At 42.2% G+C, this 14,601-nt stretch overlaps 1 protein-coding gene across 1 annotated transcript in view; it reads right to left on the reverse strand.

Moving 5' to 3' along the window:
• GCC2 (GRIP and coiled-coil domain containing 2) overlaps nucleotides 1–14,601 on the reverse strand; it is a 128,657-nt gene that overhangs the window by 89,750 nt on the left and 24,306 nt on the right. The window contains exons 4-5 of the mRNA XM_069757561.1: nucleotides 12,243–12,310; nucleotides 4,765–4,869 (exon numbers count right to left, since the gene is read on the reverse strand). Of these exons, the coding sequence (XP_069613662.1) occupies nucleotides 4,765–4,869; nucleotides 12,243–12,310 (173 nt within the window). The remainder of the gene's footprint in view (nucleotides 1–4,764; nucleotides 4,870–12,242; nucleotides 12,311–14,601) is intronic.

A 14,601-nucleotide genomic window follows, 5' to 3' on the forward strand; every position in this document is an offset into this window, starting at 1 on the left:
CTGTTTGGGCGCACGGCAGGGCTCGGAAGGGATGGCACGCCATTTGGCTTTTTAAATGGAAAATTAGCTCCAATCATTAGCGGACACCATGTCACGTTTGGAGAGCCCCTGTGTGCCTAAACATTGGAGATCCCCCAGAAATGACACCATTTTGGAAACTAGACCCCCAAAGGAACTAATCTAGATGTGTGGTGAGGACTTTGAACCCCCAAGTGCTTCACAGAAGTTTATAACGCAGAGCCATGAAAATAAAAAAAAAAAATATTTTCTCAAAAATGATCTTTTAGCCTGCAATTTTTTATTTTCCCAAGGGTAACAGGAGAAATTTGACCCCAAAAGTTGTTGTCCAGTTTCTCCTGAGTACGCTGATACCCCATATGTGGGGGTAAATCACTGTTTGGGCACATGCCGGGGCTCGGAAGTGAAGTAGTGACGTTTTGAAATGCAGACTTTGATGGAATGCTCTGTGGGCGTCACGTTGCGTTTGCAGAGCCCCTGATGTGGCTTAACAGTAGAAACCCCCCACAAGTGACCCCATTTTGGAAACTAGACCCCCAAAGGAACTTATCTAGATGTGTGGTGAGCACTTTGAACCCCCAAGTGCTTCATAGAAGTTTATAATGCAGAGCCGTGAAAATAATAAATACGTTTTCTTTCCTCAAAAATAATTATTTAGCCCAGAATTTTTTATTTTCCCAAGGGTTACAGAAGAAATTGGACCCCAAAAGTTGTTGTCCAGTTTCTCCTGAGTACGCTGATACCCCATATGAGGGGGTAAACCACTGTTTGGGCACATGCCGAGGCTCGGAAGTGAAGTAGTGACGTTTTGAAATGCAGACTTTGATGGAATGGTCTACGGGTGTCACGTTGCGTTTGCAGAGCCCTTGGTGTGCCTAAACAGTAGAAACCCCCACAAGTGACCCCATTTTAGAAACCAGACCCCCCAAGGAACTTATCTAGATATGTGGTGAGCACTTTGAACCCCCAAGTGCTTCACAGACGTTTACAACGCAGAGCCGTGAAAATAAAAAATCATTTTTCTTTCCTCAAAAATTATGTTTTAGCAAGCATTTTTTTAGATTCACAAGGGTAACAGGAGAAATTGGACCCCAGTAATTGTTGCGCAGTTTGTCCTGAGTATGCTGGTACCCCATATGTGGGGGTAAACCACTGTTTGGGCACACTTCAGGGCTCGGAAGTGAGGGAGCACCATTTGACTTTTTGAATACGAGATTGGCTGGAATCAATGGTGGCGCCATGTTGCGTTTGGAGACCCCTGATGTGCCTAAACAGTGGTAACCCCTCAATTCTACCTCCAACACTAACCCCAACACACCCCTAACTCTAATCCCAACTGTAGCCATAACCCTAATCACAACCCTAACCGCAACACACCCCTAACCACAACCCTAACCCCAACACACCCCTAACCCTAACCACAACCCTAATTCCAACCCTAACCCTAAGGCTATGTGCCCACGTTGCGGATTCGTGTGAGATATTTCCGCACCATTTTTGAAAAATCCGCGGGTAAAAGGCACTGCGTTTTACCTGCGGATTTTCCACGGATTTCCAGTGTTTTTTGTGCGGATTTCACCTGCGGATTCCTATTGAGGAACAGGTGTAAAACGCTGCGGAATCCGCACAAAGAATTGACATGCTGCGGAAAATACAACGCAGCGTTTCCGCGCGGTATTTTCCGCACCATGGGCACAGCGGATTTGGTTTTTCATATGTTTACATGGTACTGTAAACCTGATGGAACACTGCTGCGAATCCGCAGCCAAATCCGCACCGTGTGCACATAGCCTAATTCTAAAGGTATGTGCACACGCTGCGGAAAACGCTGCGGATCCGCAGCAGTTTCCCATGAGTTTACAGTTCAATGTAAACCTATGGGAAACAAAAATCGCTGTACACATGCTGCGGAAAAACTGCACGGAAACGCAGCGGTTTACATTCCGCAGCATGTCACTTCTTTTGTGCGGATTCCGCAGCGGTTTTACAACTGCTCCAATAGAAAATCGCAGTTGTAAAACCGCAGTGAAATGCGCAGAAAAAAACGCGGTAAATCCGCCATAAATCCGCAGCGGTTTAGCACTGCGGATTTATCAAATCCGCAGCGGAAAAATCCGCAGAGGACCAGAATACGTGTGCACATACCGAAACCCTAACCCTAGCCCTAACCCTACCCCTAACCCTAACCCTAGCCCTAACCCTATTCTAACATTAGTGGAAAAAAAAAATTTCTTTATTTTTTTATTGTCCCTACCTATGGGGGTGACAAAGGGGGGGGGGTCATTTATTATTTTTTTTATTTTGATCACTGAGATATAATCTATCTATGGGGGCACATTAGTATTTCCAGCCATGGCCGATGATATTTCAGCATCGGCCATGGCTGGATTGTAATATTTCACCCGTTATAATAGGTGAAATATTACAAATCGCTCTGATTGGCAGTTTCACTCTCAACAGCCAATCAGAGCGATCATAGCCACGAGGGGGTGAAGGCACCCCCCCTGGGCTAAACTACCACTCCCCCTGTCCCTGCAGATCGGGTGAAATGGGATTTAACCCTTTCACCCGATCTGCAGGGACGCGATCTTTCCATGATGCCGCATAGGCGTCATGGGTCGGATTGGCACTGACTTTCATGACGCCTACGTGGCGTCATGGGTCGGGAAGGGGTTAATAGAGGTCGAGCCTAAATTACTATTAACAAGTTCAAAAATCCTCTCTTTAATATTAGGACAATTGATAATCTTAAGCCAGATTGAGTTGTTTCCAGTCCTTGTAATATCCAAGGCCTGAATGAAAAAGGAAGAGAAAATAGCACGCCCCAATACTTTGTGTAAAATCAACCAAAATTTTACTCCATCTTGATTAAACAAACAGCATATTTTACTATGGCGCATACTCCATAGAAAACATCTAACGCGTTTCAGGCTTGTAGCTGCCCTTAGTGATAGTGAATGAGAGGAGAGAGGTATGATAAATATCTGGGGAGATACTTCGGGTGACTAAAGAAGTCATATGAGCATTGCATTAGTCCAGATCAAGCACAAGAAAAGACCCTTACATTTGGGAACTTTTACCTCCAGATGTCAGGTAGTCCCAGCTCTCCAATAACGCAACCAAAGGGGGACAGATTGTCAGCTCCCCCAATAAACCTCTGTGAGGATTGCAGATGTTGCTAAAATCTCCCAAAACTGCCAGGACAATGTCTGTCCATGCTGCAAGTATGAATATGGGGGACAAACATAGACCACGACAATAATGCATTCAAAGTGTGAGATTTTGCAACTAACCCCATAAATCTGCCACCATTATCTTTGAAGGAGTCAATGTACATAACTGTATGCTTCTATGTACAATAAGGCCGACTCCCCTAGACTAATTAGTATGGAAAGAATACAAGGTATGACCCATCCAGGACCTATGTTATAAATTAATATACTAATTTATTAGATGCGTCTCCTGTAGCCCTATTATTGCGGGGTTAACTTTTTAATTAGTGATGAGCAAACGTGCCTGGATAAGGTGTAATCTGAGCACACTCTGACCGCTAAGTCATATGGGTAATTTCGCAAAGCATCCTGGGAACACAAGATGGCGGCAGCCGCGCACCCATCTGCACAGCGCCGTTGGGTCCCAGGAGGCGGAGAGACGGGACACTGAGGAGCAGCGACCAGAATGGTGAGTATGTTCAACTACAAGGGGCCCCCGGATCGTTAGGTGAGTATGTTTATTTTTTATTTTTTTAACCTGTGACATACGTGGCTCAGTAATATACTACGTCACTGGGCAATATACTACATGACTGGGCAATATACTACATGACTGGGCAATATACTACGTGGCTCTGTGCTGTATACTACAAGGCTGGGCAATATACTACGTGGCTGGACAATATACTACGTGGCTGGGCAATATACTACGTGGCTGGGCAATATACTACAAGGCTGGGCAATATACTACAAGGCTGGGCAATATACTACGTGACTGGGCAATATACTACAAGGCTGGGCAATATACTACGTGGCTGGGCAATATACTACGTGGCTGGGCAATATACTACGTGGCTGGGCAATATACTACGTGGCTGGGCAATATACTACGTGGCTGGACAATATACTACGTGGCTGGACAATATACTACGTGGACATCCATATTCTAGAATACCCGATGCGTTAGAATCGGGCCACCATCTTGTTTTTAATATATTCAAGGATTGTGCATCTAAAACCCTGCATCTCTGATGGTATGGGGTGGCATTAGTGCCCCAGGCATGAGCAGCTTACACATCGTGAAGGGCACTATCAATGCTGACCATTATAGAGAGGTTCTACAACATTTGCTCCCATCCAGACAATGTCTATTTCAGAGAAGGGCTCGCATATTTCAACAAGACAATGCAAAACCACATACTGGATCAAGCACAACAGCATGGATTGACTGAAGAAGAGTTTGGGTGATGAACTGGTCACCTGAAACAAAACATCCATCAAAGACGACTCAAGACTGTGGAGCAGCTAGAATTCTATATGGGACAACATTCCTCTCCTAATACTCCAGAAGTCGTTCTCTTTACTACCTAGACGTTTACATACTATTGTAAGAGGGGATACTATACAATGATAAGACATGGCCCTGACCCAACATTTTTAGCATATTCTGGCTCATACAGTATACTAGGCTCCAATACAGTAGGTCCTTATATGCTATGCGGACAACAGCTTTATGGATATGCTTTTTTATTACCTCAAATTCTTCTTTTGTTTTAGCCAATTCTTTCTTCATAGAAACCAGCTGTTGATGAGTCTCTGCTTTTTCCAGGAGAACAGCATCCAGTCTATCAGTAAGAGCCTAAAAGTAAAATACAGGCGTAATCAATATACCTAATTTGGACGTGTCCGTGTGTCTGTGCACAATGAGTCATAGACAGTTGGGCATAACCATGGATACCTAAGGAGAGGAGCTCCCCATGGTGGCGAGTTAAGGCATAAGCCTTTTTTGAATGTTAGCCTGTGAGGCAACACTGTGAGGCAAGATTGCAAAGATAGATCAAATTGAGCACGCTGCTGCACGTAGAGAAGAGAATCGCATACAGATACGTAACTTGCATCTTAATGAAACAGAAGACGAATGAAATTATCCAAGAACTGCTGATGCAGCCCGACATAGGGCGGCCAGAGCAAGAGAAACGAATTAAGTAACAATCACGTAGAGCATCTAATGCTGCACGACAACGAGCAGCACGCAATGCACAAAGTGATACACATATTTCACAAAAAAGAGAAGATAGAATAGGTGTCCAAAATGCAAGAGCCACTCGACGACGGCAAGTTACATTTGCCGCTAGAGGACTTCTCAATGAAATTGATGAGACACATATTGAAGAGCACTATGTTGGCAAACTGACATTTCGATGTAAGTTCTGCCAATCTAAAAATTTCAAAGACGAAATGGAGCAGGACAAAACATTCCCTTCCTGCTGCAAGAGAGGGCGCATCCAATTACGTCCCATTCGTATGGATGATCAATTAGTCAAGTTGATGAAAGGAGAACATCAGCACTCCAATAACTTTATGGCTAATATAAAGCCATACAATAGCTTGCTTGCTTTGGCATTAATGGGAGCACAAGTAGCGCCACCTCCTGGGCATGGTCCATACTGTTTTCGAATTCATGGACAAATTTACCACATAACTGCCCCACTGCATCCCGCTGAGGGTAGTACTCCCAAGTTTGCCCAGATTTATATCTTGAACAGTGAAGAAGCATAAGTACAAGAAGTCAAGCAAATAAAAAGTGCCTCCCAGCACTGCTATCATCTCTTGGAGAGAAAATGAAAGCAATTAACCCACTCGCAAGAGCCTTCACAATGATGAGGGAATTTGAAATCGAGGAACAGAGGATTGCTGAATTAGAAAATCGCGATCCACTTGAAATAATGTCAATTCTAAGGACTACAATGATGACCAGAGGCGCTACAATGCACTAAGGTGCAATGAAGTAGCTATAATTTATCAAAATGCAATGGGTGAACCCCCATTTAATAGGGACATCAGAGTTCCAAACTATTCAAATCAGCTTTCTTCACAGAAAGTGTGATGCAATGACATATCCACTTCTATTCCCATATGGGGACAGTGGATGGACAATAAATTTGACAACTCCAATTGCCATAAGTGTGTAACATCAAGGAACTGGTGACATTCATCTACCATCCATACCAGTGGATCAAAATCGACAAGAAAAAAAATCACCCTGTTGCAGTACTATGCATTCAGGCTTGCCATTCGTGACGAGTTCAATCCCCTTTTAAATGCTGGGAAGTTGACGCAACAATTTATCATTGACCGTTACGTCCAAATTGAATCCGACAGGATCGAATATATAAAACAAAATCAAAAGGCATTACGCGTTGACAGTTATGCCGGCGTTATGGATCACATCCATAATGCTGCATTACACCATTTAGATCCATAATGCTGCATTATACTAGAAGGATGGAAAAAACGACGGGCTCAATTTGGGAAAACAATTGCCCAAATGTATACAGTCTCTTTAACAGATGGTGAGCTGTATTACCCAAGACTCCATTTACTTCACGTAAGAGGAGCAAAGTCTTACGCTGACTTAAGGACTGTCAATGGAGTCGTACATGACACGTATAAAAATGTGGAAACAGGAACACATGGGCTACTTGCACAGTGAACAAGTCTGTATGATCATGTTCACACACCACCAAGAAACCTGAAGACACAAAAGAGAATAGTAAAACCAAAAACACTCAGTTTGAAAAAATGTTGCAGTAATCCGCAAGTGCTAGTAAAAGATGTAAAAAACAGGGTATTTGGTTGATACGTTTTTTGCAAAAAATGTATACTAAGCTGCTCTACCAATCTTCACGGTATACCCTTATCAGAGCAGTCCTAACTAATGTATGCAATCCCTATCTGATGTATTTAAAAACCTGATCATCTGTATATAACCTGTGTGAACAGGGTTCAGAGAGGAAAAATCCATGTGTGCATACAGGGTAGAACAGCTATTGTGCAGATAGCCCAAGAGGAGTGGTGGAACTCCCCAGTCTTGTAGACACAAGAGAACAATTAAGGAAACAGGAACACATGGGCTACTTGCACAGTGAACAAGTCTGTATGATCATGTTCACACACCACCAAGAAACCTGAAGACACAAAAGAGAATAGTGAAACCAAAAACACTCAGTTTGAAAAAATGCAAGTAGCCCATGTGTTCCTGTTTCCATAATTGTTCTCTTGTGTCTACAAGACTGGGGAGTTCCACCACTCCTCTTGGGCTATCTGCACAATAGCTGTTCTACCCTGTATGCACACATGGATTTTTCCTCTCTGAACCCTGTTCACACAGGTTATATACAGATGATCAGGTTTTTAAATACATCAGATAGGGATTGCATACATTAGTTAGGACTGCTCTGATAAGGGTATACCGTGAAGATTGGTAGAGCAGCTTAGTATACATTTTTTGCAAAAAACGTATCAACCAAATACCCTGTTTTTTACATCTTTTACTAGCACTTGCGGATTACTGCAACATTTTTTCAAACTGAGTGTTTTTGGTTTTACTATTCTCTTTTGTGTCTTCAGGTTTCTTGGTGGTGTGTGAACATGATCATACAGACTTGTTCACTGTGCAAGTAGCCCATGTGTTCCTGTTTCCATAATTGTTCTCTTGTGTCTACAAGACTGGGGAGTTCCACCACTCCTCTTGGGCTATCTGCACAATAGCTGTTCTACCCTGTATGCACACATGGATTTTTCCTCTCTGAACCCTGTTCACACAGGTTATATACAGATGATCAGGTTTTTAAATACATCAGATAGGGATTGCATACATTAGTTAGGACTGCTCTGATAAGGGTATACCGTGAAGATTGGTAGAGCAGCTTAGTATACATTTTTTGCAAAAAACGTATCAACCAAATACCCTGTTTTTTACATCTTTTACTAGCACTTGCGGATTACTGCAACATTTTTTCAAACTGAGTGTTTTTGGTTTTACTATTCTCTTTTGTGTCTTCACGTATAAAAATGTGTGCATTGATCTTCATCTTTTGGAACACGATTCCCAATGGGAAGACGGTATAACGGATGCAATCGCTTTCGAAATGCTCTACCAACTTCGCAAATTATTTGCTATAATTTGTGTATATGGGGAACCAGCTAAAGCATTGGCATTATGGCAAAAATATAAAACCGAATTTATGGAGTATTACACCAGGCAGTATACTCCAGAAATTGCTGACCAACGGGCTCTTCGTGATATTAATGAAGTGCTCTTAAGAAATAAAAAGTCCTGTGCTGGCTACAGATTGCCAACTCCAGTAAATGTTCCAGATGAAATACTGGACCAACTGAATTATGCTGTAATAAAGCAGGAGGCTGAGCAATTGAGAGCTATGCTTAATGAAGCTCAGAAATCAGCTTTCGATGCAATTATGCAAGCAGTCAATGCTGCGTCACAGCCAGAATACATTAGCTCACACTTTTTTTCTGGACGGCCCATTAGGCAGTGGGAAGACATTTTTGTACAACTGTTTGCACAAGACACTACAAGCAGAAAAGTCTATTTGCTCAGTAGCCTCCACTGGATTGACAGCTACATTACTACAAAACGATAGCACCTACCATTCCAAGTTTGGTCTTGGAATTACGACAAATGAGACCACAGTGTTAAAAATTAAGCCAACCTCACTTCAAGCAAAGGAGCTTAGGGAGTCATCTGTCGTTATTTGGGACGAAGTAACAATGACTCCCTTTTTTAATATGAACGCTGTGGATAATTTGTTCCAAGACACATGTGGGAAAAAAAGACCATTTTGTGGAAGGTGGAAAAAGAGCCCAAAATGTACAGTCCACCATTAAATACTCAAAATCCTGGAATTAGTTTTCACGGTTCCAGTTACAACAGAATATGAGATAGTCTCAGGATGAAGTTGAGTAGAACTCATGGTTACTGAAACTTGGCAATGGAGAGTTGTCAAATGTATATCGTCTAACAGAAGACACAATTGAAATCCCGAATTCATTTATTGAAGAGGGTGATTTAATTACAGCTATTTTTGGCGACTCAATTGAGATTACCGATGCAACGGTAGAAGCAATTGCCAATAAAGCAATTCTTGCACCATTGAATGAAGACGTTCATGCCTTGAATGACAAAAATCTTAGTCAAGTTCAAGGTGAACACTCAACCAATCGCTCAGTCGACACAAATGCTGAAGAGGAGAGTGTGATTCTCACAGTTTACCCTGTAGAGTTTCTTAACTCTTTGAATCCCACTGGGATGCCTCCTCATGAACTAAAGCTTTAACCAGGAGCTGTAATTATGCTCCTGCGTAATTTTAACAGAAAGCGTGGCCTTTGTAATGGCACAAGGCTTTATGTGAAAAGCTTAAAAGCAAACGTTATTCATGCCGTTGCTTTAAATGGAAAAGCAAAGGGTCAGACAGTTCTTATTCCAAGAATTGACCTGATTTCCAAAGATAACAACTTGCCAGTCCAGAAGTGATGGTGTCAGTTTCCAGTTGCCAAATGGTTTACTGTCAACTGTGTGTACAAAGAAGTCTTTTATTAAGCTTTTTAACAATTGTAAAAGCCAAAAAATATTGTACACAAAAGCGGGACTAACTCCTAGCCGCGGTCTACGGACCAAACATTGGGCATGGGCAGGGCCTTGGGGGCAAATCCCAAGTGTGCCCAACCATGTGAAATAGCTTACGCTCAGGAACATTGAAGAATAGCTCTATTGGATAGCTTTACCCGTTCATTTCCTTTACGAATAGGGCTATGGGATAGCTGTACCCGTTCACTTTCTTCACAGAGCAATCGGATAGCTCTACCCGAACAGTATTAACTACAGAGCTTTTTCATACACAAGGTAGGAGTGGCAGGAGAGGTACACCAGGTATTTGTGTTTGCCATTAGTCTGCACATATGTCAGTCTGGTGCGTGGGTACACCCCATTGCGTGGTTCGTAATCATCGCGTGCGCCCCATGTGCGCTCAATCACTCTTGGATTCCATTCACAGCGTAATGATGCTCGGTTATACACTTTATGTGGGAAGGTTTTTCAAGGTTCTACCACAGCAATAGTAACATGCAGTGAAATACCCTCAAGGTAAGAATCACACTTAAAATAGTCATAGTTCACAAATTAGCTTCAGTACATAAATAAAAGCGAAGTATTGGCTTTAAAAAGAATCTATCACTCATTACCTCTAAAACTATTTTAACTCCTTCACAACATTTTACATAAGTTTACTACATGGTGGGAAAGGGGTTCCTGCAAAATGTAAATTCCTATAAATTTATGTCATGGTGATCAGGCAGGTACAGAAGCTGTGCCGTGCGATCACCGCCGGGAGCTCGGCTTAAATTATAGACAGGCTCCAGCAGGAACAGTCCCCGCACATTTAAGCCCCTAAATTCTGCAATCAATACTGATCGCAGCATTTAGAAAGTTAGGAGAGGGCTCTCTCCCTTCACATCAGCACCCACGCAACGGTATCATGAGGGCCCGGACGTTGCCGTGGCAACCAGAGGTCATCATGACTACCTCCGGGTCAGGCAGCTATGGCAAACCAGTTAGATCATGCTCAGAGCATGGGCTACTGTCAGTGCAGCACTGATAGGTATAATGCACTGCAATGCATTATACTAGTGATCAGAGTAACAACAGTTAAAGTCTCATAAAGGAACGAAGTAAAAAAAAAAAAACGAATAAAAAAAAAAAATTAAACAAATAAATAGTTAAATTTGTGTCAAAGAAATAAATTGAAATGGTAATCCCAACAAAAACTTCAACTCAATCCATCAAAAAGCAAGTCCCCACTCAAGTCCATCATCTGTCAATAAAAATATAGGAGGCTTCCATGGTAGTACGAAGACTCTGAAAAAGGTAAATGGCTCCTTGCCCCATAAAAGAAATCTAGCGAATTCTGCCCTCCCAAATCCAAATGACCCCCCTCCCATCTGAGCTCCAGTGTGCCTTAACCACATTACATGTTCGGCATTTCTGTAAAGATGAAAACCCGCCTAATTTACAGGTGCGTGTCTCCAGAAGCACAAGCTGGGTATAATGTTCTGGTCACTACACTGGCAGATTAGTAATATTCACTCGGCAACATTTAACGCTGCTTTTTTCGGGAAAACTCCTGTGGAGTAAAAATTGTCACTACACCTGTAGATAAATTCCCAGAGGAGTGAAATTTCCAAAATGAGGTCACTTGAGAGGAGATTCTACTCTTCTGACACTTAGGGGCTCTGTACAGAGTCCACAAACTATTCTACTAGAACTTGTTCTCCAAAAGTCAAATAGTGTTCCTTTCCTCCAGAGTCTTGCTGTGCAGATAAGTACTGTACAGCCATGTATAGAGTATTGCCAAGTTCAGGAAAAATTGTGTAACAAGTTTCTTTTCCGTTTTTACCCATTTCTCCATGTGAAAATGTAAAATTTGGGGTAAAAAACAACATTATAGTGGTAAAAATTTAATTATTCTTTCTTTACCGCACAATGGGATACATTTCTGTGAGACATGTGGTGTCAATATGCTCACTGCACCCTTAGATGAATTCACCAAGAGGTGTAGTTTGTAAAATAGGGACACTTATGGGGGGGGTTCTGCTGGTCTGGCACCTCATGGGCTCTGCCAATGTGACACGGCTCACTCAAACCATTCCAGCAAAATCTGAACTGCAATATGGCGCTTCTTCCCTTCTGACCATTGCACAGTGCCTCAAAATTGTTTTTTTGACCATATATGAGTTATTGTCGCAACAACTTGTACTGTTCGTTTTCTCCTATTACCCCATTTGAAAATTAAAAACTCTTCAAATGTGAAATGATATCTGCAATGCATTTCAGCCAAAATTTAGCTTCAGAATTCAGTTGGTGCTCCTTGCCTTCAGAACCTTGCTGTGCGCCGAAACAGTAGTTTTCCTCCACATATGGGGTATCGGTGTACTCAGGAGAAATTGCACATTGAATTGTAGCATACATTTTCTCCTAGTACCAATGTGAAAATACAAAATTTGGGGCTAAATCAACATTTTTGAGGGAAAAAGTAAATTAAACAACATGTTCTAGTCATAGTTTTTTTTTTAAAATAACTTTATACCTAAAAATAGTGAACACAATCACTTATTTCCCTGGAGTACTCCCGTGACCGCGATAGAATCAAAATATACCTGCACAACATCATCCGCTCCACCTGTCATTGGTTTGGATTTTAATTCCTCCACTTCTTTCTCTAAATCTGTAAAATAGAAACAGCGACAATAACAAATAAAATATACAATATATTCAACATTTCCTGGCCATAATTTGTGAATTGTCACAATTAGGGCGAATTCAAACATCTGTAAAACATGGACCAGTCGAGGGTCTCCTGACTAGAGCGCAAGAGCGCAACAACCTCATATATGAAGCTGTGAAGTTCAGGTCAGGAAACTCGTGGGCAGTCCGTGCATCACGTAAGTCTGAGCAAGACTATGAGTTTTCTTACGCCTCATTCATCATAGTGGAATGTGAATGCACATGTGCAGCCATCTATACCTAGCTAATAATGCTCAAGAAATTGGCAAGGATGAAACCTTGAACGCTTACACGTTGTAGCTGCGGTGTGTTTTGTTCTGCAGTAAAACAGCAACGTCTTTTGCAGCGATTTTAAAAAATGACAGCAAATGGCGCGTTTTTTTCCATCACAGTTACAGCAATAAAAATGTATTCAAACCTAATAGATCATTTTTTATTATTATCATGAAAAATTGTTTGCATTGGAGCATCTCTAGCTGTTAGTATGGTACACTGACAATTAGTTATCACTAAATTAGTTACTATATCAGCTGGGGGCCTCATAGATTGACAGGGCAGCCTTACCCTGCAAGAATAAAGGTACCGTCACACTGAACGATATCGCTAGCGATCCGTGACGTTGCAGCGTCCTGGCTAGCGATATCGTTCAGTTTGACACACAGCGGTGACGTCACCGCTCTGCTTTCCGGCCGCTGTGCTTACACAGGGCAGAGAAGCAGAGCGCCGAGGGACAGACAGCGGAAGGTAAGTATGTAGTGTTTGGTTTTTTTTTTACTTTTACGCTGGTAACCAGGGTAAACATCGGCTTACTAAGCGCGGCCCTGCGCTTAGTAACCCGATGTTTACCCTGGTTACCGGCATAGTTGGTCGCTGGAGAGCTGTCTGTCTGACAGCTCTCCAGCGACCAAACAGCGACGCTGCAGCGATCCGGATCGTTGTCGGTATCGCTGCAGCGTCGCTTAGTGTGACAGTACCTTAAGGCTAAAAGGGGTATTTTAGGGAATTAGCCATTTTTGTTAAATGCTTTAAAACTGTATTAAAATGAGTAAGTGATAAGCAACCTTTTTGATCACCCACAAGTCTCGCTTCAGCACTCACCTGGTCTCCGCTTCCTATTTCCAGTGTGTGAAAGACAAGACCAGGAAGCCAAAACCAGTGAGGACTAGTTTAGTGCACAAACAGGACTTGAGGGTGATCGAGAAGTGTTCACTATAATTTAGGGCAGTCTTTTTTAAAAAGTCATTATACAGAACAAAGAAGCTAAAATAAAAAAAATAAAAAAAAACAACAATTGAATAATAACAATTATATACAAAAAAATATGATAAAAGGCTGTTTCATGTAAACACCCCTCAGAAGACAAGGGGAGAAAGGTTCAATCTCCAGAGAAGACAAGGCTCCTTTCCGATAAGAATTATTAACTATAGTTGTGCAGGCGTCTCTAAACAGTAGAACAATGTACCACAACTACAAAGTGTGCTAAGTCTTTCTGAAGGTCATTTACAGTCAAGCGGGAGTTCTGATTTGCCTCTCTAGCAATCTTACGATCAGCTCTCACTGAAATTTTGCTTGGTCTTCTAAACCTTATCTTGACCTCCACTGTTTTTGTTAACTGCCATTTCTTAATTACATTTCGAACGGAGTAAAGGGCCACTTGAAAACGCTTTACTATCTTCTTATAGCCTTCTCTTGCTTTGTGGGCCTCCACTATTTTCAAAATGCTAGGCAGTGGCTTAGAAGAACACATGGCTGCTGTTTTTGGCATAGAGTTAGAGGAGGCTGGGTTTTTATAAAGCTGGGAAATTTGCATCACCTGGCCTTTCCTAACGATGATGGTGAACAAGCCATAACCCTAAAGGTACCTTCACACATAACGATATCGTTAACGATATCGTTGCTTTTTGTGATGTAGCAACGATATCGTTAAGGAAATCGTTATGTGTGACAGCGACCAACGATCAGGCCCCTGCTGGGAGATCGTTGGTCGCTGAGGAAAGTCCAGAACTTTATTTTGTCGCTGAATCTCCCGCTGACATCGCTGAATCGGCGTGTGATGCAGATTCAGCGATGTCTTTACTGGTAACCAGGATAAACATCGGGTTACTAAGCGCAGGGCCGCGCTTAGTAACCCGATGTTTACCATGGTTACCAGCGTAAACGTTAAAAAAAACAAACACTACATACTTACCTTCAGCTGTCTGTCCCCGGAACTCTGCTTCTCTGCACTCCTCC

The sequence above is a fragment of the Ranitomeya imitator genome, chromosome 3, assembly GCF_032444005.1.
Source record: "Ranitomeya imitator isolate aRanImi1 chromosome 3, aRanImi1.pri, whole genome shotgun sequence".
NCBI lineage: Eukaryota > Metazoa > Chordata > Amphibia > Anura > Dendrobatidae > Ranitomeya > Ranitomeya imitator.